This window comes from Vanrija pseudolonga, chromosome 1, assembly GCF_020906515.1.
Source record: "Vanrija pseudolonga chromosome 1, complete sequence".
Classification (NCBI taxonomy): Eukaryota; Fungi; Basidiomycota; class Tremellomycetes; order Trichosporonales; family Trichosporonaceae; genus Vanrija; species Vanrija pseudolonga.
The window spans coordinates 2613960-2635704 of record NC_085849.1 but is presented as its reverse complement, the minus strand read 5'-3'; the positions used below and the strand labels follow the sequence as shown (position 1 = coordinate 2635704).

Genomic DNA, 21745 nt, shown 5'->3' with positions numbered 1-21745 from the left:
CGCCTAGGCCGAGATCACCCGTGGTGCGCGAATGTCAAACGAGCCAGTGCCCGACCCGCTCGGCTTGCCCATGACAATCTTGGCCGCAGGGCTAGTGAGATCGTCATAGTCGCCGTGCAGTGTCGCGTCTGACAAGAACGCCACCGTCGTCTCGAACGACGCCTTGAGCAGAGGCGACGACTTGGCAGCAATACCCGTACGGTTGAACGGCTTGTAGCCGCCGTTGTGGGTCATGTAGTCGGCAATGACTGTCAAGTGGCGGTAGTCGACACCGATACCGTACGCGCCGAAGATGGACGACATCTCGTTGATGATGGTGCGGCGCGCAGCCTCAACACCATATGTCTGGAGGATGGCGTACACGTCGTTCGAGCCGAGACGGTCGAGGTCAATGAGCTCGTCGGCAAGCGCCCACATGCCCTGGATGTTCGAGCCCTCGGTGATGAGCTTGCCAGTGAATCCCTTGTCGTCGAACACCTTCATGCAGCGGCCAATGTTGGGCACCTCGTGGATGACAGCCGAGCGACAGCTGCGCTCAATCAGGTCGACAAGCAGAAGCTTGGGAGCCTGACCAGGGAACTCGAGGTCAAACTGGGCCGACTTGCCGTTGTGGGTGTCGAAGCTGAAGTTGGTCGCAAACTTGGCAATCTTCTTGAACTCGTCCGCAAGGTCGTCGGAGCGGCGGTTCGACTTGGCGGCGGCCGTAGCGTCGTCCGTCTTCTCATCCTCATCCTCGTCCTCCGAGTCCTCATCCTCACGCTCGACAATGTCCTCGAGGTCGACGACGGCACCGGCGGGCTCGTCGTCCTCGTCGTACTCGTGCTGCTTGGCCTGCGCCTGGCGCTTAAGCTGGTACGCGTCTCCGTCATCGTCGTCAATCTCGTCATCGCGGCCACGACGTCCGCTGGTGGCTCCCTCGTCGACGTCGTCGGCACGGACACGGAGACCCTTGCCAACCGAGAGGTCCTGCTCCTTGGCCTTGACAGCAGTGCGCATCTCGTTGACAATCTCCTTGCGGAGGCGGAGGGCGAAGCTGGTAGCAAGCGACTCGTGGAGCTGCTCCTTGGTGATGCGGTACTCCTCAGTGTACTCGGACTGGTCGAAGAACTCGAGGAGAACAGTGTACTTGCGGAGACGCGAGTTGTTGGCCTCGATCGACTTGCCAGAGAGGCGCTCAGTGACGGTGACCTTGTCAACAACCTCGGAGAGGTTGAGGCGGGTGACCTCCTTGGTAAACGACTCAATGTCGGTGTCCTCGATACCCTCACGAATAGGCAGGCTCATGGTCGGCGTGGCAGGCTTCTGAGCGGCAGTCATGACGATTTCACGAAGACGGGGGATACCGAGGGTAACGTTGGCGGCACCGTGACCAGCCAAGTGGAAGGTGTTGAGAGTCATCTGGGTCGATGGCTCACCGACACCCTGCGACGCGAGCAGACCGACCGCCTCTCCAGGCTCGACCAAGCTGCGCATGTAGCGCACACGGGCGAGCTGCATAAACTCCTTCTCGGCGACCTTGGTGGCAGAGTAGGGAGCAGCCTTGTCCTCGTGGTTCTTGCGCTTGATGAGACCCTGGGGGTTGGTGTTGATGTACTCGTTGACCTTGGCGGCGTACGCCTCCGACATGGCACCAATGTAACGCGAAGGTGTAAACTTGCTCATGACGGGCTCGTACTTGGCGGGCTTCTTGAGAGCCTTCTTCATGTAGTCGCTGGCCTCGGTCTGCTCAACCTTGCCCAGCAGCTCCTGGGGCTTGAGCTTGGTCGAGAGCGAGTCAAAGTTTCTGGCAGTGAAGTCGAACTTGTCCAAGTGCGTCGACTTGGTGACGTCGACGGCATCCTCGCCGTAGTAGAACTGGAGGACCGACGAGTCCGAGTCACGAACAGTGTGGTCGTAGTGGACCTTGACACCCTCGAGGTGCTTGATAAGACAGCGCTGGAGGTAACCCGAACGAGCAGTCTTGACGGCAGTGTCGATAAGACCCTCACGACCAGCCATACTGTGGAAGTAGTACTCCTGGGGGCGGACACCTGTCAAGAAACGGTTGGCGACGTAACCACCGGCGCGGGCAGCAGTCTCGAAAGGCTTGAAGGCGGGGAGGGTCTTGCCCGAAACCATGACGGGGACACGACGACCTTCGAGGGCCTGCTGACCCAGAAGGGTCGAGATCTGCGACGCATTGACCTTGGAGCCCTTGGCACCGGAGATGGTCATGGTCTGCATGTTGTTGTAGGGGAAGGGGCGGACAAGGTGGGCGGGCAGGACCTCGTTGTTGATCTTGGTCGTGGTCTTGTTGAACACGGACTGCATCTTGGCGTCCAGACCAGCCATGAGGTGGTCGTCACGGAGGATCTCCTCGAGGCGAATCTTGAGGTTGGCCTGGGTCTCGGGGTCCTCGTGCTTCGAGTCGGCAGGGAGACCGACGTACTCGATGGCAGCCTGCATGCCGTCCTTGGAGCCGTCATCGAGGATCTTCTGGCGGTGCGCCTCGCCCTCCTTGGTGAGGATAAGGTCGTCCATACGACACGTGAAGGCGGTGTGCTGCAGGTACTTGGTAAGTAGCCTGCTCAGAACACCGAGAAGACGGTTGGCGATGTACGGGCCGTACAGCTCGTGAACCGAGTGGATGAGACCGTAGGCCGAAGCACCGTACTGCGACTTGTCGAGAACACCACGGAGGAGGTGGCCGTCGACGAAGAGGACAAGCTCCTCGGACAGCTCGTTGTCCTTGGAGTCGTCACGGCCCCAAAGCTGGTTCTGGATCTTGTTCTTGGACGACAGGTTCAGGCCACGCGAGGTAGTGGGGGTGAGGTTGGCCAGGATGGTGGAGATGATCTGCTTGCCGGTCCACATGGGCCTGGGCTTGAAGATGGCGGGAGGGAGAGTGATGATGCGGTTGTGGCCAGTGTAGCCGTTCTCGGTACGGAGAGCACCGTAGATGAGCTGGTAGTACTCATCGCGGGTGAAGAAGGACGACTTGTTGCACATCCAGACACCAGCAACGACGTGGTCCTGGATAAGACCACGAAGGGGGCCACCAGAGGTGGGCACAAGGTACTGGTTGTCGGTGTTGGCGATCATCATGGCCTCGGCGCGAGCCACCTCGTTCTGAGGGAAGTGGATGTTCATCTCGTCACCGTCGAAGTCGGCGTTGTACGAGTTACTGGGATGTTAGCTGTTATCATCGAAATGGCCAGCTTACCAGTTCGCGTAGTGCATGCGGATGGTCTTCTCGCCACGGAGAACCTTGACACGGTGGCACATCATGGAAGGCTTGTGCAGCGTGGGCTGACGGTTGAGGATGACAATGTCGCCATCGCGAATGTGCCTGTAGACCTTCTTGTTGCGGGCCTGAGGGCCGCCCGAGGAGCTGCTGGCGCCGTACGCGTCGTTCTGAGGCGTCAGGAGCTGGTTGGCAATGGCAGTACGCTGCTGCAGCGTCATGCGGTCGAGCGAGATCTGGGTGCCGTCCTCGTTCTGGACGATGGAGGCACCAGGGTGCACCTTGGGGCCGTTGATGACGAGCTGGCGCATCTCGTGGACGTTCATCGGCGTGACCGGCTCGGGGTAGGTGAGCTTCTTGGCGAAGACGGGAGGGATACCGATCTCGTTGGTCTCGACGTTGATGTCGGGCGAGATGACGGAACGGGCGGCGTAGTTGACACGCTTGCCCATCATGTGCTTGCGGAAAAGACCCTCCTTCTTCTCGAGGAGCTGCTTGATACCCTGGGGAGGGAGCTTGCCCTGCTTCATAACGGTAGGGTTCTTGGTGCTGTCCATGAACGAGTTGACGTCGTGCTGGAGCTTGACGATGGCCTCGAGGAGGAGCTCAAAGGTGCGCTTCTCGTCGAGCTTGGAGAGCATCTCCATCAGCTCCTCGGTCTTGTCCTTCTTGGAGAAGTCGATTAAGTTCTGGTTGAGCTCGATGATGCGCTCGCCAGTGTTGATAACCGCAGTAAGGAGCGAATTCTGGCTGTTCTCGAACAGGTCGTCGCCCATCTTGGAGGCAGGGCGGAAGCGGGTAGGGGGCACAGGCATGGCCTCCATGAAGAACATGTCGGCGATGGGAGGGGGAGTGGCGTGCGAGCGAGCCTGGGGGGCGCCGTGGCGGCCGTAGAGGAGGGAGCAGACCTCGGACTCGAGCTGGAACAGGCGGCGGAGGTGGTCGCGGACCTCGGCGGCGGCAATGACACGCTCGTTCCTTCCGCGGGTGCCCTTGATCTGGCCGCTGGCGGTTCTGGCGCGGCCGTCGGTGACAATGCCCTCGTCGGCCTCGTCCTCGTCCGACTCGTCGTCCTTTTCAGACTCATCAACGTCCATAGCCTCGTCCTCGGCGTCGCTTCCGCTGGCGCTTGATCCACTGCTAGCCTCGATTCCCTCGTCGACGTCAATGTCCTTCGACGACTTGGACTTCTTGGTAATGGAGCGGCCGTTGGCAAAGTTGATGGAGGGCTTCTTGAGGCTCAGAGTGGCGTTGGCAAGCTTCTGCTTGGGGGTGAGGTCGTACTCGACAATCTTGGCCGACTTTTCCTTGCGGAAGGTGTTGCCGTAAGCCTGGCAGTGGGAGCACTTGGACCAGATCTTCTTGCCAAACTCGTTCAGAACACGCCTCCTCTCCTCGAACACAAGACCGTCCTTGTAGTCGTCGCGGTTGTCGCGCGCCTTCTTGGCCTTAAGGACCGTCTTAACGTAGAGCTCCATTCGCAAGATGAACTCGGCAGCAGTCTCTGCGGGGACCGAGACGTCGGCGTCCTCCTCCTCGGCATCCTCAGCCGCGGCTCCGCGGTCTCCAGTCTGAGGGCGGAAGTTGGCGACGTAGTGGGACTCCTCCAGAAGACCAGCATCGAGGAGTCGCAACCGGGCGATGTACCTCTTCAGCTGTGGCGTGTTAGCTGTGGCGGCTTCATCCCACGTCAGCTACCCACCATGATTTCCGGCATCTTGAAGTGGTGGCAGTACAGGCAGACTGCGCGGAGGAGCTGGTAGCACTGGTTCATGAAGAGAGGGTGGTACACTGGCGTCGGGAGCTCGATGTGGCCATAGTGTCCTGGGCACGCAAAGTACGACAGGTTACATGTCTCGCAGCTGGGTCATCTGTCAGCTTGCCCCCCAACAGCAGCTGGGCCATCTCATCTCACATGTCGCGAGGGCCCATCGGGCCGAGCTTGGGGTCATAGAGACCGCCGCGGGTGGGGAGGTTGAGGTTGTCGAGAAGGACGGGGTTGTCAATCTTCTTGACCGAGATGGAGCGAATGTCGTCTGACGAGAGGAAGGAGAAGGAGAGGGACGAGACCTCGGAGTGGAGGGAGTGAGCGATGTCCATCGTGGCTGGGCTGTTGCTCTTTTAGATGATCGTTGGTGTTGAAGGGGTGCCACAGGCGCGTCGCGTGTTGCTGCAACTGGGCGACGCTGCGTCGTCTGCTTTGTTGGCGAGGTGCGAGTGAGCTCTCTCGCTGCCGATGAACAGAGTCGCCGCGATGGAGTGCAACAAAGTGACCTCGACGACGGGTTGATGCAGAGATTTGACAAGAGTGCCGCCTCCACAGAAATAATTTCTACTTGTTATGTAAGCTAGAGATGATGGCCACATGGCAAACGCGTGGTGCACGTGGATGCCCCAGGGCAGTTCAGGCATTAGAGTTGCAATTGTAATAGCCCCACTGTCGTCGTACTAATACTTCCGTTCGTTACTCGGCATTTGGCCTTAATATGGCGCACGCACGCAGGCACGCGGCGTGTTTGGCTGGTAGCTGGTCGCGCGGTGGCCGTTTACTAGTCGCGAGTTTGGCTTTGCTGGTCGTCGACACCTCGGACACCGGTTACAGAGTCGCCCTAGTTTGCCGTGACCGACCATAACCTTGGACAGACGCTCAGTCGTCTCCTCCATCTCACCACCACCATCAACCAACACCTTGCACCCCATCTCGCCTCGATCACGCGTGCATGCAACGCCGGCGCATCATGGCATCAACAACAAACACAATAGACAAGTGAGAGGAAACGCGCGGCAGCCAGGCATCCATACCGCAGGTGGCAAGGGCTAACGCGTTCTCAAGGCAATTTCACCGGGCAGTGGACATTGTCCAAAGGTAAGGCTCGAGCCGCCGCCGCTGCCCCGCACTCGAGGTACCTTGCCGCTGACGCGTCCAGCCTGCCCAAGAGCGGCCCAGTGCAGACAAGCTACGAGGAGAAGCTGCAGTTGTATGCACTCTACAAGCAGGGTAAGCAGCTGCGCGTGGGAAGCTGGGCAGCGCAGTAGCGTGCTGACACGCGCCAGCGACCGAGGGTGATATCAGTGCGCCACGGCCGGGGATGCTCGACATGCTCGGACGAGCAAAGTGGTACGTGTCAAACCGAGTTGGCAACCACGCACAGTGCTAACCGCGCGCAGGGACTCGTGGAACAAGGTCAAGGGTGTGAACAAGGCCGAGGCAAAGCAGCTGTACATCGCTGCTCTGATAAAGGTATGGAAAGACTTGTCTGGGACGCGTTGGACGCGGTTTTTTCGCTGACGCTTGGACCCAGATTTTCCAGCGATTCGAGTACCAGTCCCCCGACGCGAAGCGGTACATTGCCGAGCTGGAGGCGATGGGCCCGTTGGATGTGGACCGCCCAGCGTCACCAGCGTCCTCTACTTCATCCTTTCACTCGTCGCACGCGTCGCCGCTCGACGACGACGAGCGACAAGATCCCGAAGACGACCGGCGGCCATCCCTGCCGCACTCGGAGCTCGGGCCCCACTACGCTCCGCCAGACCCGTCGCTGCCTGCGCCAGACGTTGCGCCGAACATCATCCCGCCGTCGGCGCTGAATACGTCTTATCGCTCCCTCGTCAACCTCGCCAACCCGTCGGCGTACGGTAGCGAGCACCAGTCGTTTGCACCCCCCGTCCAGCCGTTCACGCAGCAGCACCCGGCCGGCCCGTACCCGATGAGCCCGTTCGCGCCGCCCGGTGGATCCCGCCCACAGAGCCTGTTTGGCGGCGTGGCCGGTAGCGTCGGTGACCAGCGTGACCCATTGGCAAATCTCCGTAGTGCGCGCCGGCAGCAGGGAACACCTTCGCTCAGCTTCGTGCCAGAACACCCGGTCCGGCCGTCATCGCAGCTCCACCAGCAGCAGCCCCAGCAGCAACAGCAACACCAGCCGGCATACCCTATCGGCCGCGACTTTGGGACGCCTGATAACGTGCCTCACCACCACTACCCCTCGCCGTACTTACCCCAGCCGTCGCCATACCTCCAGCGACCGGCGTCGGTGTCGACGTTTTCCCAGGCCCCGCTCAACCTCCCCGCGACGCTCGCGTCAATACAGACCTCGCTGCAGGCGCTGCACGAGCGCCTGGCGACGCTCGAGCACTCGCAGGCCATGATCCTGCGGCGCCAGAACCGCAAGCGGCACTGGTTCTGGGGCACGAGCGAGGCCGACGAGCTCGAGGACGCCGAGCTGGACGCCGAGGCGGCACGATGGGGCGGGTACGCGCAGCCTTCGACGACGGTGCGCGTCCGCCGGCGCCAGGGCCTGTCTGCGCGCGTCATCTTTGCGCTGCTGACCGCCATCCGCCGCGCGATCCTCGGCGTCGGCGCGAGCGTCATTGTCGGCACGATCGCGCTGTTGCTCATGAACGGCGGGATGCGGCGCAATGCCAAGAAGGCGTGGGACCAGCTGCGTGGGCGTATGGTGCGGCTGCTCACCGACACGGCGCACTAGCGCGCCGCCGTGGCCAGCGCGACCAGCCTACATACAGCGCGCGCGCATTAATATGTCTCTCCTTATTGTACCCTGCATTTGCTCGCTACGCTGATGCATACTATAGCGACACTGTGCAGTGTGTGTGTGTGTGCTGCAGTGCCCGGGTGTGCGAGCCGGGTGGCCGGGTGTTGTGCCAGGCAGCCGCGCGGCCCGGCTGTCCATATCCTCGCTGTCGATCCGTCTGTCTCCACCACCCTCTCCCCATCCCCTCCCTCTCCTCGCTCAGAAGAACCGCCACCAAATGAAGAGGATGACGAAGAAGCCAATACCGCCCACGGGCGCCCACTTGCGTATCAGGGCGTCAATGTTGATCCGCCGTGCGGCTTTCCTGTACTTTGCCGATTCTGAGCGGAGCGACGTGGAGAGGTGTGACATGCCTGGGACGTCAGTTCGCCTCACCTCGCTCCTACCCCCGCGCACTCACGGTCGAGGCTGTCGCCGCGCCACAGCAGATCCTCCATATTCTTCGTCATGATGCGCGTCACGTCCTGGAGGTTCTCGTTGAGCTGGTCGAGCTGCGAGCTGGGGCCGGCCTTGCCTCCGCCCTGGGTGAGCGACCGCGAGTCGCGGTACAGGCGTGTCGTCTTGGAAATAAACGTGTCTAGTAGTAGCCCATTAGCACTGTCAAGCGACCCAGCCCGCCGCGCGACCCACCGAACCCCATGAACGCGTACGGCCGCGTCGCGCCGTCAATCTTGCCCTCGTAGCTCCGCTGAAACTCCTTGCTCAGCTCGTCGAGGTAGCTGAAGGCGAGTTTGCGCGGGTACGACTGGTCGCAGATACACATGTAGATGACGTTTCCGACGATGAGGTAGCTGGGGTGTGGGTGTGAGCGAGCGAGCTTGCGAGCGAGCCGTCAGCGAGGGGGGTAGCGGCGCGATGCGACGCCGGTCGCACGAGCCCGCGCCCCCCGCCACGACGACACCCACTGCAACGTATAATCCCCGCTCTCGATCGAGCACGCCGGCTCAGAGTTGGGCGTCAAGCGGCGGAAGATGAGCTTGGACTGCTGCTTGTACTCTGTGAGGGCTTTCTCGGTCTTGATTTGAACTGTCAGCCCAGTCGACACCTCACGCAGCCCCCACCCGCACCCACCGTCTCGTCGTCGACGCTCGCGGCGAGCGGCAGCCCGTCGCTCACGCGGAAGATGGTCGTTGAGCGGACCATTGTGGTGGTGATAAAGAAATGAGTGTGTGTGAGTGTGTGTTTGAGATTGTAGTGCTGGAACCTAACTCTGTCGATCGATCGAATGCGCGTCACCGAGCAGCTGGCAGCTGGTAGCTGGCAGCTTGGACGACATGTGGTATCCGGGGGGCCGGATTAGGAAACCGCCCTGGGCGGTGGCCGCGCCGTGGCCGGTGGCTATGGCCGAGTGGCGAGACGATTACGGCTGTTGTTGCTTGTTGTCGTGGCATCCATCGCGCGCTGGCGCACTGACATGCGGGCGCGCATGCGCTATGCACAAATTACTGCCCAGTGGGGCTTGCTCTCGAGGCTGTCCCAACGCAGCAGCATCAATTACGAACCAGTCTAACACAACTCGATAACATGCTGCCAACACGCACTACTACCAAATCGAATCTCAAAACAACACCACCTCCGTCCCCACTCTACCTCTTCTCTCGCAACATGAAGAACACGCAGAAGATGAGACTGGCGAGGAAGCCCAGAATGAAGGCCACCAAAATCAGCACGTTGCGGTAGTAGTGGCCGAGCTGGAAACCAAACAGCGTCTCCATGATCAACGCGCCGTTGACGTCAATCGCCACGCCGTTCAGGTTGTCGATGATCTGGATGCCCGAGCCGACCTCGTTGACCGTCAGAGCCTCGAGCGCGTACCCCAGCGTAGAGAAGTAGCGGAGCCAGCGGAGCACGGGCGGGATCGTGTTGAGGTTGACAAAGAAGCCGGCGTACGTCATCAGGAAGAGGTTGTACAGCGACGACAGGAGGATCGCCACACCGGCGTGGGAGAAGCAGGCGGCAAGCATAAAGTTGTACAGCGTCGTGCTGAGGCAGAACTCGAGCAGGATGAGCAGGAACTTGAAGAAGCGCGCGGCGCTGGGTGCGAGGCCAACCATCCAGTACACGACAATGCCGAGGATGGCGGCAGGCAGAAGACGCAGCGGGACGATGTCGAAGAGGAGGCGAGCAGTGAGCCACGCCTGAGGCGAGTAGAGCGAGCTCGCGCGCTCGCGGAGGAAGAGCGGGCGAACCTCGATAACGTTGGCCAGCGCACTCAGCGCCGAGAAGGCGATGAGCGATGCGAGGAAGAAGAGACTGCCCACGCGGTTCTGGAAGCCGCCAATCGTCAGCTTGGCCTTGAAATACAGGCCACCCGAGAAGACAGCCGAGACAGAGGCGAGAGCGACGTGAGCAAGCAGCAAAGTCTTGTCGCGCTTGAGGTTCTTGATCTCGCGGCCGCTGAGCACGGCGACCTGGGTGAGGAAGGTCGTCTCGGGATTGTTGCCGGCGTCAAACCAGCTCTTGCCGGCGGCCTTGGACACCTGAGCAAGGTCGACCTGGTTGCCGTTCATGTTCATACCGGGCGGGTACTTTGATGCGGCGTTTGGCGAGAGCTTTTCGTCGCTGGCGTTGTGGGGCATCTCGCGCTCACTGCGTCCCTCGGACGCGCGCGAGTAGTGGTACGACGCCTCATACGGAGTGTGGGTGACGGAAGGAACCATTGCGTCGACGCCGGTCCGCAGACGAAGACCAGGCTCGCTCGCAATGTCCAATAGGTGGTCAGCGACGTTGTAGTCGGCCGGGCAGGGGTGGCCCTGCTCAGCGAAGAAGTCGACGGGGTGGTGGCCTGCCGGGCCAAAGTACAGCTGCTGACCGTGGGCAAGAAGAAGAACCTGGTCAAACATGTGGTACAGGGCTGAGCTGGGCTGGTGGATGGAGGCGATGATAGTCGTGCGCTGGTTCGGGTCCTCGGCGAGCGACTTGAGCAGAGAGATGAGGCGAGCAGCCGAGACCGAGTCGAGACCCGAAGTCGGCTCGTCGAGCACGAGCACATCAGGTGCGGCGACGAGCTCTGTTCCAACAGAGACGCGGCGCATTTCACCACCCGAGATACCGCGGATCTCGCCAGAACCAATACGAGTGTCGGCGACATGGGAGAGACCAAGCTGGTTGAGCACGAGCTGCGCGCGCTCCTGCTTGACCGAGTCGGGCACATTCTCAGGCAGACGGAGGCGCGCGGAGAACAGCAGCGTCTCGTATACTGTAGACGTGGGCGCGAGGATATCCGACTGGTCAACAAAGCCGACCTTGATGCGGCGCCCGTCATTCCCCTCAGGGTGGTACGCGACCTTGCCCTCCACGATACCTGCCTTGCGCTTCTGGCCAAGGATGTCAATGAGTGTCGACTTGCCGGCACCACTGGGACCAAGGACCGCGAGCATGGAACCGGCAGGCACGTTGCCGTAGCAGTTTTGCAGGATGACCTTGCCGCCGTTCGGGCCGGGCGCAATGCCCTTCTCTGCCTCGAGCCTTGCGCGGCGGCGGGGCGTGTCAAAGCCACGCAGCCAGCCGACGACGGCAGCGTACGCGCCACGCCCGTGGGCGTGAACCTCGTATCCCACACCGCTCCAGGACACGCCGACGCCGCCGCGCTTCTCGAGCGAGCCGTCCGACACGCGCTTGCGCGCCTTGGATCGCGCGATCAGGCCCCAGATGAGAATGCCGAGAACGAGAAGCAGGAAGGCACCGACAACAGCCAGTCCGGCGATAACGCCACCGCTCAACCCGCCGTTGGAGACGATGGCGGCGTGGATCCCCTCCGACTGCGAAATGACAAACTGCTGCACACACTCGCCAAACTTGCACGACGTGAGCGGGAGACCGTTGGCGCCAAAGAACCCAACGAGGTCCTTCTGCTTGAAGCCACACGCGCCGGTCGTGTCGCAGTCGACCGTGAGTGGGCCCTTGACGGTCGTGATGATGCCGCCGAGGATTGACCCCGCAAAGCCGGTACAGAACGTCGTTCCGGGAGGGCAGGTGCACGCGAGCTCGGGGCAGACCCACTCGGACGAGCTCGTGCCGTTCGACACGGTCTGGTTGCACCCCGACGCGTGGCAGTAGAACTGCTCGTGGCCCTGGTACCAGACCTGCGCCCAGATCTCGCCGTCACTGCTTGTCATTCCTGCGCTCTTGAGCGTGCTGGCGCCGCCGGGCGTCTTGGACGTGTTGAGCGCACGCGTCATGGACAGCGTAATCGGCAGCGGGAACAGGCTCTGGATCGTCGACTGGACGATGGAGCACGTCAACTGGCCGACAGTGTAGACTGTCGGGGAGCTGGAGCACACGAGCGTCGAGTTGACGGCAGCTGATGCGAGCCCACCGGCTCCCGAGCTTGAGTCGATGTACTTGCCCAGCGCGGTCAAGCACGACGCGCCGGTCGAGCACACTGAGATCGGTGGTCAGCGATAGAGCCCCTCCCCACCTCAACAACGTACAGGTACACGAGGGACCGCTCCAGCCGTCGGTACACGCGCACGACGAGACATTGCCGCCGGGTGCGGCCGTGCTGCTGGGGTTGAAGATGTTGGCGCCACAGTTTGGCTGGGCGCAGTTGCTCGACTGGGGCGAGTTGAAGCCTGCGGGGCAGAGACAGCTCGTGCCGCCGGAAGCCTCGCCATAGTTTGTGCAGTTCTGCGCTGCTGCGAGGCCGAAGAGCGAGAGCGCGCCGAGGACGGCCGAGGTGCCTAGCCTCATGTTGGGCGATGTGGATGAGAAGGAAGGCGATGTGTCGAATCTATAGTTCGGTCTAGTTGATCTGGATCAGCGTGTCGGTGGTGTGTGTGGTGTGTGTGTCGTGGGGTGCGTGGGGGGGTTGCGTTGGGGCTGTCTCGACTGACACGTCGTCGTTGTCGTCGCCGTCGGCGTGATGGACCTGCAGACCTGCACCAAAGAGTGCCGAGCGGCGGGATGGGTGTCTGTCGTGTCTATATATTGAGCGCTGTAAATTCCGCCAAGGTGGGACGATTGGACGGACGCCGGCAACGTCGTATGGGTGGTGTGGGAGGGGGGGCCTGGCAGCCGCCGCGCTGCCTGCCGCTTGATTGTTTGTGCCTGGGGCAACAGAGAGGTGTTCGGGCACCTGCAGCGAGGCACACACTGCACTACTACTACTACGCGTAGCACTTTTGCCGCTAAGACATATTCCAGGGACAACTTTGCATCCTGCCCTACGCGCGGATCGGTGCGTCGTGCGGGGTCGGATGGGTGCGTCTCCACGCCGCGCCAAACTTCCCCGCACAACCGTCCAGTGCGCAGCAAGCAAGCGGCGGCGTAAGTAGTAGACTGTCCCTAAAACCTTGCCCCTCCCCTTCTTCTCGGCGTCCAGACAGAGAAACCGGCACCGAAAGACGGCGAACAAATGGCAAGTGTCACGGCCCGTGCAGGCAGCCAGTAACACTGCAAGAACACGAATAGACCATGGATAACTCGTCGTCGACCACGCCATACTGCAGTGCGACGCCGCGCGCAGCAGTGCAGTTCAATCGCCTTGCTCCGGGATCTGAGAGCTGGCGCACGGGGGCAGCGGCCCACATGGATCTCAGAAGATCATGGTGGTGCAGATGCATTCCATTCCAGATTCGATTCGGGCGGGGAACGCTCCCGGCCTTTGCGCCTCTTGCGCGGGTGCCATGTCGTGTCTCAGCCCGGGAGGCATCCGAGCCAGGGCCACACGTCGCGAGGCACCCATGTGGCCTGCTCATCTTCTCATGTATGACTCGTGCGCTCATGTCCACACGCCAAGGAAATCATCACGGCGCGTCTCGCCCAGATTTGTGCAATGTGACATGACTGCTGTGGCACCGACCATCTATTACCCCACATCCCCACTACATAATCACACACTGCTCGTCGTTTCCAAGGTTGGCAAAGTCCTGACGGTGGGGTCAGCTGTGTTTCCGTGCGTGCGCTAGTGCTGCCGCCTTGCCACTCACAAAGCCCTCTGGCAGGTCGCCCATGATCTCGGTGGGAGGGCCGCCGAGGTCCTGCATCTCGCCAACGAGGCGCGCAACCTCCTTGCCGTCGCGCTCGTCGGTGTAGCCGGGCTTCTTGAACGTTTCGACAATCTGCTGAACCAGCTTGTGCTGCTGGCGGTACTTCTCCAGGTCGGCGGGGGTGGCGGTCGACGGCGGCTTGGCGAGATACTCGGGGTACTGATGGGTCAGCGTGGTTCAGACATTCAACCCACCTTCGCAGCAAGCTCAGCCATTGGCTCCTCCAACACCTCCTTGCTCATAAGCTGCGCCATCATTCCGTCGAGCAGGCCTCCGAGGTCGTCGTCCTCGTCGCCGAGGCCGTCAAGCGCCGACGGGTCCGAGCCGAGCTGCCTCAACAGCGCAGCGAGGTCCGTGTCGTCACCGCCAGCACCGACATTCGCACCACCAGCGTTGATCGACTCCATCGTCTTGCGGATCGTCTCCTCAAAGCTCGTTGCGCGAGCGGCGCTTGGTCCAGCGGCGGCACCGCCAGAGGCCGGTGCACGGCGCGGCGAGGGTGCCGACGCGCCAGCCTTGGCCTTGTCGTCGATGCCGAGCGCCTCGATGCCCTCGTTGGAGAGCATCATCTCGATGGCCCGCTGGAACGCCTTCTCCTCCTCCTCCGAGCTCAGGCCAGGGGCGCCGTCAACGGCCTTCTTGCTCGGCGTGTCGAGCTTCTTGCCGTCGGCTGCTGGTCCCGGTGGGTGCTCGTTCGCCAGCGAACGCAGGAGCGCCTCCATGCCCTCGACGAGCGAGGCCTCGAAATCCTCATCGTCGAGGTCGCCCAGGCCCGTGCCCGCGCCCGCGCCCAGGGCAGCAGCAGCACCAGCAGGAGGTCGTAGCGAGCTAGAGGCGGGGGCTGCTGCTGACGCGGGCGACTGGTCTGGCTGGGCACGCTTCCCCAGAGTGGGTTTAGGCGGGGCGTTGAACGAGTCGAGGACGTCTAGGCCCTGTCAGCACACGCCAATAGTAGCGTCAGCAGACCACTCACCATCGAGGTCGTCGAGGTCGTCATCGTCCTCCTCGTCCTCGACACGTGGGCTGCGGTAGCTCGACGGCCCGCTGGCGGGTGCAGCAGCCGCTGCTGCTGGGGCGGCCGGCTTGCTGCTTGATCCGGCTGGGAGGTCTGAGCCCATGGCTGTATAGGGTGACTGATGGGGCGAATGCAAGCGGCGTGATGGTGCACTCTCTGATGGAAATAATTCGAATCGTGTTGGTTCGTGGACTGGACTAGGAATGGCGCACTTGGCGGCGGTAGCGGCGGCGGCGACGACGGCTATCAGCATTGGCTTTGAACCGGCCGGCAACCGGACAGCGACAGCCAAACCACCAACTCGTCAGCGACGGAGCCGCCAACGCCACTGGCGGAGTTAACGGCAATAGCCCGCAGCTTGTAGGTTGCAGCTTGTTGACATCGATGCTGACCACGCTAGAGCCATGCGATCGGGTCACGTGATGAAGCCGGCGCGACTGCCCACTTTGCATGACAGTGACGGTAAACATTACAGCACCGAGATTCAGTCTACTAGTTGCTAGACAACAAACTCCCCGAGCCCGTCGTTGACTCTGTGCAGTAATGCATGTGTGAGCGAGATGAGATGGAATGGTGGGAGGGAGGGAACATTGCTCAGGGCGGCCGTGGCCGTCGTGGCCGTCGTCGCACAGCCCGAGCAAAGGCAGGAAGGATGCTGCCCCTCTTCGCGCCACGGGCCTTCCCGTCCAGGCAATAATAACCGTCCCGTCCTGGTCTGGTGGTGGGTTGTTGGGTGGGGTGTGGGTGCTTGGTTACGGGATCAAATTTACCTTAGAAGGAAACACGCGACGAGGGGGCAGGCAAGGCAGGCGCGGCGGCGCGCAGGCGTCAGGCGTCGATTCAGGTCCGCGCCAGGGCTGTACGATGCCATGCCGGCTTGTCTCTGCTCTAGCGCTGCTGCTGCCGCTGCCTTCCCTCCAACCTAACCCAACAGGCCCAACACACACACACACACACACTGGCACACCACCACCACCACCCAACATCACAGTCTCTGGCGCACGACCGTTTCCGCGCGCCCAGCCGCCTCCGCCTCTGCCGTACCCTTGCCCAAGCCAGCCCGCCCAACACAGCCCAGCCAGCGCCAGCTCCAGCAGCCGACTGCTAGCCCGCCTAACAACTGGCTGCTACACCCACTTCTGTTACTGCCGCCTGCTGCTGCGAAACAACAACCAAAGCAGCAAGTCGTCACACCCATACTCACTCTCTTTTACATCTCACTCCCTCCCTCCCTATTCTACAAGGCTCAGTCTTCCCTTTGGAACGACGTGTCACGCCTTCGCCCTTCGCCCCCCCCCCCTCCGCCCCGGACACCGACCACTGCAAACCGCGACTGCCCTCTCTGGCTGCTTTGCCCTTGAACGACCGACGCGACCAGCCAAGGCGCACAGACCCCTCGTCCTCCCGCCCTCGCCTACCCACCGTCCCACTACCCACCGCCCCCCACCACCCCTCGTTTCATATCGCCACCTTTCACTGCGTTCCTATCCCATCACTCCGTCGCCTTTTGCCCAGCCACCTTCATCTCCTTCCTCATCATCATCCTCCTCCTCCTCCTCGAGGCGCAGAGCATGCCAACGACTGCATCGTAGTTGTCGAAGACACATTACAGCCCACATCACAACTTCGGCTCGACATCGACCTACAATCGGCGCTCGCCCTTTCCCTCACTTCTTGCCCTCACCCCAACACTGCCGCCGCCCACATTCGTTTAAACACAACATCACGTCGCCCACACCGGGGCACTCTCTCACCAAATGCCTCGCAATCCTCCACGACGTCGTCTGGGCGCCTTTGCGGCAGCTGCCGCTGCGGCGCTCGTGACGACGCCTTCCGCCTTGGCAGCATCGGCTGCACCTTCCACTGCACCCAATGTTGACTTTGGTCGCATGGGCTCTGTCGGTTTTGGTGGCGCGTTTGCTGGCCTCGACTGGTTCACCGCACAGTCCGCGTTCGCTTCTTCGTCATCCAGCGGCGGCGAGTCAGCACCCCATTTTGCAACAGATGGCGGTACACTGCTGGTGCATAACCCAGACGGCACGATCAGCCTACTCGGTAACACCAACCCCGGGGGAAGCATAACGGCGCTATGCTACTCCAACTCGCCAGACAACGGGACGCTGTACATTGGCGGCACATTCTCCTCCTTCGCATCAACATCTTCATCCAACGTTGTTGCGTACTCCTTATCCTCGTCCAAATTCTCAGCATTGGGGACAGGTTTGACAGGGCCTGTAAACACGCTCTACTGCGACGACTCCAACCACGAGGTGTGGGTGGGTGGATCCTTCACAGATCCCCTTGCCAGCGGCACGCCAGGAAACGTCGCAAGGTGGTCTACGCAATCCTCGGCGTGGTCGGCAGTGCCCTTCGGTGGGTTCAACGGTCTCGTCCGCTCGATTGCACCAAGTCCAAACGGCGCCAGCCTGTACTTTGGTGGTGACTTTACCACGCAGTACGCGGACAACGCCGGGAACACAACAAACCCCCTCACCCAGCTCATCTCCGTCCCGAATGCTCCTGTCGACACCGTCACGACTGGCAACTCGGGCTTCCTCACCCCCTACACCATCCCCACGTCGGCGTCACAATACGGCGGATTAAGAATCGACGCGACCCCCGCGGCGCCCGGCAGCGACGCCAATGTTCTTCTTTGCCCAGGCACTGGGTCCTGGCAGGCGCAGAGCGGAAGCACAGCAGTCATCAACATCCTCAGCAACGGCTATTTGAGAGGCCAGGGTGTCCGTGTTGCCAACGACATTGCCGGCGGCATCGGTACCACCTCGTTTACCCTCACAACTCTGCCCGACAATACTGTGGTCCCTCTGATCTACACTGACCCAGCAACTGGTCAAAACAGCACATGCTCGGGCAGCTGCCCCCTGTCGACCAACTCGAGCGTCCACGCCCAAGACTACCTTTTCGCGGACGGTTCAAGAGAGCTCACCGGCCTGCAGTTCACCTTGGACGGCTACCAGGGATCACAAGCTGCCCTCGACTACATCCAGCTGCTCTCTGACGGTGCTTACGCATCAGCCGTCGCGTCGGACAACACTGGCCTCTGCGGTGAATCAAAGTCTGGCGTCCAGTCGGTCGGAGCGTGGCAGGACCAAAATGCCCCTACGGCGATCCCAGGCACGACGACTGGGTACACCGTCGCAGAGGTCCCTACAAACGCTGTTACGGAAACCAGTCTGACGCTCTACACCTGGGTCGGTTCAACGGGTTACTACGACATGTTCCTGGTCGTTCCGGGATGTGCCCAGCTTGGTGACTGTGCAAGCCGAACCACTGTGGATGTCACCATCTTCCCTCAGGAGGGTGTGCCGTACACCACGACCGTCGACCAGAATGTGCAGGACGACTCGCTGATTCGCATCTACTCGGGCCTCGTCAATGCGTCGACCGCCGCTTTCAGCCCTACCGTCACTGTCGCTCTGCCAGCAAACCCCGCGCCGATCGCCGGTGACCACTATGTGGTGGTTGCCAACGGTGTGTCCATGACCCTTACTGGCCTCCAGACAGCGCCTGTTCCATCCGCGTCTGGTGCGACCACAACTGGCGCCCCTGGCCAGACGGGCGTGTCCGGTGGTGTGAGCGGCGCCCCTGGTGCCACGGGGACTGGGGCAACTGGCGTAACGACAGGGGCGGACGGGTCGATTACCCCTTTGGGCCCGTCCGGTACCGCGACCGGCACGGCGAGCGGCACTCTGATTTCGGGTTCCGCCACGGCCACCTCAGCCTCCCCTTCTACCACCTCTGGAGTTCCGGTTCTCCTTCCCAACACGACGCGCGAAGCATTCGGTGTGTTCGAGTGGGTCAGGACAACCAACCTCAAGGCCACCTCCCTTCTCCCCAACAACACCGAGACGGCCCTGACGAAGCTGGCATTCTCTCTGGATGCGGCTCGCAACGCTTCTGGCGGCACTCATTTCTCCGTCGCCTCGGTCCTGCCAGTGAACAACACGGCATTCGTTAGCGGCTCGTTCAGTGCCTCCAACTACTCGAACGTCGTTGGCGTCGACACTTCCTCCGGCGCGCCTGTTGGCCTCGCCAACGGGGGACTCAATGGCGCTGTCAACACGGCCGCCGTTGTCAGCGGCTCCATCTACTTTGGCGGCAACTTTACCGGTACCCAGTCTAGCACTTCGGGCCTGAGCCACATTGCTCGCTACGACCCCGTGGCCAAGGCCTGGGACAGCGTTGCTGGCGGAGTCGACGGTCCTGTCACTCAGCTTCTCGGCGTCCCAGGCGGCTTGGTCGTTGTTGGCCCCTTCAACCATGTCGTGTTCTCCAACGGCTCGTCGTTCGCGACGGGCGGTTTTGCCGTCTACAACGCCACCACTTCGCAGTGGAACACAGGTGGTATCCTCTACGGCAACGGTACGGCAATTGGTTCTTCAGGTCCGCAGACCTTTGTTGCCGGTCAGTTTGTTGGCGCGTCCAGCAACTCTGTCGGCGGCGTTGCTTCGCTCGTCACAAACAAGGACGGCACAGCTTCTATTGAAAGCCTCAACGGCGTCTCTTTCTCAAACGCTGGTTCGGCTCCCCCTCCCCCTGCTCCCCCGACTCGTCGATCCATTACCGGCTGGCTCGCTCACGTCGCCCGTTCAAACGCCCACCTCGCGGCTCGTGCTACCGCGGTGCCTATTCCACCCAGGCCTGCGCTTGCTCCGGCGACTCTCACCGGCGCCTTCTACACCAACTCGTCGGCGTCTGGCAAGCCCGACATCACCATTCTTGGTGGCAACTTCACCCAGGGCTCTGGACCTACTGAAGTCTCGGGTGTTGCTTTCCAGACCAACAACGGGCCTCTGACGGGACCGAACCCCCCTGTTTCTGGCATTGTGCGTGCGCTCAATGTGGTAAAGGACACTCTCTGGGTCGGCGGTAGCGACATAAGCGCCAACGGTCTCGGTGGCGGCCTGCTGCGGTACGATCTTGCCACAGGCCAATGGCTCAACAGCGGCCTGGCTGCCCTCACTGCCGCCGGTGGTTCAAACATCACGATCAACCAGATCAAGACCCGGACAAACACGGACACGGTTGTGGTCGCGGGCAACTTTGCCAACGCGGGCTCCGACTCGTGCGCCGCCGTCTGCTTCTACACAGGGGGGCGCTGGGACCGACTTGGCACTGGCCTGTCTTCAGGTGAAGTCACCTCGATCGACTTTGGAGACAATCAGTACGGCACCCTTGTTGCAGGAGGCTCGTTCGTCGTCGGCTCGGACAACGTCTACGCCGCCACCTACACCTTTGCCAACCAGTCGTGGACTCCCCTCCCTGGTCTCCCCGGCCCTGTCAACTCGATCGTGTTCAACGACCGCAATGTCTCCAACATTTTCGCGACCGGCTACAATGCTGGGGACCGCACTCCTTACCTTCAGCGCTGGGACGGCCACTCGTGGAGCAACCAGAACTCGTCGGCGTTGCTGGACGGCACGGTGATTCAGAACCTCGCGTTCGTGCCTGTCAAGCAGGCCCATGCTGCGGCCGGTGCTATTGAGAACAATCGCATGCTCATGGCTTCGGGCGATGTTTTCCTCGCCAACACTGGTAACGTGTCGTCGGCCCTCTTCGACGGTGCTTCGTGGCACCCGTACCTTGTCGGCTCGACCGCTGCCGGCACCCTCGGCGCGGCTTCTTCTCTCTTCTGGTCGCACTCGTCGATCGACTTTTCGCTCGCCAAGTACCTCGCCCGTGGCATTGTCGTCCTCGTGGCCATGGCGATTGCGACTGGCCTTATCCTTCTGCTCATTCTTCTCATCCTTCTTGTCGCCTACTGCCTTCGCCGGCGCGAGCGCAACCAGCAGCCATCCGAGGTTTACGACAAGGACGGCAGCGACGTGTCGTCGACGCATCAGTTCATGCTCAACAGCGTCCAGACGGCTCTCGAGCGCTCTCTCATCCCTGGAGCCCAGCACCCCTCGCAGCCGGAGCGCGCCCACGTCAGCGAATTTGGCGCGGGCCCTTCAACTCTTGCCGGCGCGGGCGCTGTGGCTGGTGCTACTGGCCTGGCCGCAGGTGCAGCTGCTACTCACTCGGCGACTCACCTGACGCCTACACCGACATATGGCTCGCGACCAGAAAGCGACCAGAGCCACTACGTGGACGCTGAACAGGGTCCCGAGTACCTCCACGAGCCAGGATCGCTCGAGGGCAGCGACGAGGGCCGCGAAACGATCATGCGCTACGACTTCTTTGGCCCCGAACTGCAAACTGGCGAGCTGCCTATGCGGACAGGTCAGCGCATCATCATCCTCGACGATGAGCAGAGCGACGAATGGTGGTACGCGAGAGACCCGGCGACTGGGCAGGAAGGTGTTGTTCCTGCTACCTATGGTGAGTTGCTCTCGATGGTCGTCCCGCCAGACATTGCTAACCCTCGGCAGTGTTGTGATACCACTTTTGGACAATTGGACGACGATTCCCCCACGATATCCCTCGATGTCAGACACACAGTCTTGACGCAAAACACGCACCGGCTTCGTATCCCTTGCCTTGGCGGGTGTCTCATGGTATAATTGCTTTTCCACTTTTCCTCCTACTAGACGGGCTTCCTGTGTTCTTTACATTGTTCTGCATATTCGTGTTGCATGGGACGAGATGGTGGCGTGGTCGGGCGGGACTGGAGGCAGTGCTGACTTGACGTCATGGCGCGCAGGAGCCGGCGGCGGCGACTTTGTTGTTCACCACCCAACTGGCCGCCGTTCGAACTTTGTTACCGACCACGACCACCATCACCACCGCTAGCCCAGACTTCAGTCGCCGCCGCCGCCGCCACCGCCGCTGCCTGAGCAGGTACGCCGGCACTGGTGCCCCGCCGACATACGGAACGGAGCGGCGAAGACGGAGTAGAGTCGGCCGGGAGGTGCCCGGGCTCACGCCATCGCTCTATACTTATCTCGCGCGCTTGCCCACGTCCTCGTCGCGGGCACCCTCGTGAACGTCTTCCCCCCCCCCCCCC

The 21745-nt window shown here is 61.7% G+C and overlaps 6 protein-coding genes across 6 annotated transcripts; 2 read left to right on the top strand and 4 right to left on the bottom strand.

Annotated features, from left to right (window-relative positions):
• Positions 1 to 3: 3 nt before the first annotated feature.
• On the bottom strand, positions 4 to 5482 carry rpa1 (DNA-directed RNA polymerase I subunit rpa1; the record flags this gene model as incomplete). The annotated part of the gene is made up of 4 exons (XM_062767471.1): positions 5139 to 5482; positions 4926 to 5085; positions 3203 to 4878; positions 4 to 3163 (listed from the first exon to the last, which is right to left on the bottom strand). Exons 1-4 carry the CDS (start codon positions 5321 to 5323, stop codon positions 4 to 6), a joined length of 5181 nt encoding a protein of 1726 aa, XP_062623455.1. The 5' UTR covers positions 5324 to 5482.
• Positions 5483 to 5859: 377 nt separating this feature from the next.
• Positions 5860 to 7798, top strand: acbp-3_1 (Acyl-CoA-binding 3). The gene is made up of 6 exons (XM_062767470.1): positions 5860 to 5990; positions 6057 to 6089; positions 6151 to 6221; positions 6278 to 6341; positions 6392 to 6464; positions 6526 to 7798. The coding sequence occupies exons 1-6, from the start codon at positions 5944 to 5946 to the stop codon at positions 7705 to 7707; spliced, it is 1470 nt and encodes a 489-aa protein (XP_062623454.1). The 5' UTR covers positions 5860 to 5943; the 3' UTR covers positions 7708 to 7798.
• On the bottom strand, positions 7775 to 8953 carry sec22 (Protein transport protein sec22). Its single transcript, XM_062767469.1, has 5 exons — positions 8845 to 8953; positions 8679 to 8788; positions 8404 to 8564; positions 8174 to 8350; positions 7775 to 8126 (listed from the first exon to the last, which is right to left on the bottom strand). Exons 1-5 carry the CDS (start codon positions 8914 to 8916, stop codon positions 7972 to 7974), a joined length of 675 nt encoding a protein of 224 aa, XP_062623453.1. The 5' UTR covers positions 8917 to 8953; the 3' UTR covers positions 7775 to 7971.
• Positions 8954 to 9278: 325 nt separating this feature from the next.
• On the bottom strand, positions 9279 to 12717 carry ADP1 (putative ATP-dependent permease). Its single transcript, XM_062767468.1, has 2 exons — positions 12207 to 12717; positions 9279 to 12157 (listed from the first exon to the last, which is right to left on the bottom strand). Exons 1-2 carry the CDS (start codon positions 12463 to 12465, stop codon positions 9360 to 9362), a joined length of 3057 nt encoding a protein of 1018 aa, XP_062623452.1. The 5' UTR covers positions 12466 to 12717; the 3' UTR covers positions 9279 to 9359.
• An 818-nt stretch (positions 12718 to 13535) lies between these two features.
• PEX19-1 (Peroxisome biogenesis protein 19-1) lies at positions 13536 to 14981 on the bottom strand. Its single transcript, XM_062767467.1, has 4 exons — positions 14737 to 14981; positions 13958 to 14688; positions 13704 to 13922; positions 13536 to 13643 (listed from the first exon to the last, which is right to left on the bottom strand). Exons 1-4 carry the CDS (start codon positions 14879 to 14881, stop codon positions 13599 to 13601), a joined length of 1140 nt encoding a protein of 379 aa, XP_062623451.1. The 5' UTR covers positions 14882 to 14981; the 3' UTR covers positions 13536 to 13598.
• Positions 14982 to 15767: 786 nt separating this feature from the next.
• On the top strand, positions 15768 to 21380 carry rax2 (Polarized growth protein rax2). The gene is made up of 2 exons (XM_062767466.1): positions 15768 to 21120; positions 21171 to 21380. The coding sequence occupies exons 1-2, from the start codon at positions 16536 to 16538 to the stop codon at positions 21176 to 21178; spliced, it is 4593 nt and encodes a 1530-aa protein (XP_062623450.1). The 5' UTR covers positions 15768 to 16535; the 3' UTR covers positions 21179 to 21380.
• The last annotated feature ends 365 nt before the right edge of the window (positions 21381 to 21745 follow it).

Coding starts and splice junctions, on each gene's coding strand:
- acbp-3_1 (XM_062767470.1), top strand. CDS start 5,944: ATGCAACGCCGGCGCATCATGGCATCAACAACAAACACAATAGACAA. Junction 6,222..6,277: donor GTATGCACTCTACAAGCAGG/GTAAGCAGCTGC, acceptor GACACGCGCCAG/CGACCGAGGGTGATATCAGT. Junction 6,465..6,525: donor ACATCGCTGCTCTGATAAAG/GTATGGAAAGAC, acceptor GCTTGGACCCAG/ATTTTCCAGCGATTCGAGTA.
- sec22 (XM_062767469.1), bottom strand. CDS start 8,916: ATGGTCCGCTCAACGACCATCTTCCGCGTGAGCGACGGGCTGCCGCTC. Junction 8,789..8,844: donor CGAGCGTCGACGACGAGACG/GTGGGTGCGGGT, acceptor GTTCAAATCAAG/ACCGAGAAAGCCCTCACAGA. Junction 8,565..8,678: donor AGCGGGGATTATACGTTGCA/GTGGGTGTCGTC, acceptor CCCACACCCCAG/CTACCTCATCGTCGGAAACG.
- ADP1 (XM_062767468.1), bottom strand. CDS start 12,465: ATGAGGCTAGGCACCTCGGCCGTCCTCGGCGCGCTCTCGCTCTTCGGC. Junction 12,158..12,206: donor GAGCGGTCCCTCGTGTACCT/GTACGTTGTTGA, acceptor CACCGATCTCAG/TGTGCTCGACCGGCGCGTCG.
- PEX19-1 (XM_062767467.1), bottom strand. CDS start 14,881: ATGGGCTCAGACCTCCCAGCCGGATCAAGCAGCAAGCCGGCCGCCCCA. Junction 14,689..14,736: donor CGACCTCGACGACCTCGATG/GTGAGTGGTCTG, acceptor GACAGGGCCTAG/ACGTCCTCGACTCGTTCAAC. Junction 13,923..13,957: donor TGGCTGAGCTTGCTGCGAAG/GTGGGTTGAATG, acceptor CTGACCCATCAG/TACCCCGAGTATCTCGCCAA.
- rax2 (XM_062767466.1), top strand. CDS start 16,536: ATGCCTCGCAATCCTCCACGACGTCGTCTGGGCGCCTTTGCGGCAGCT.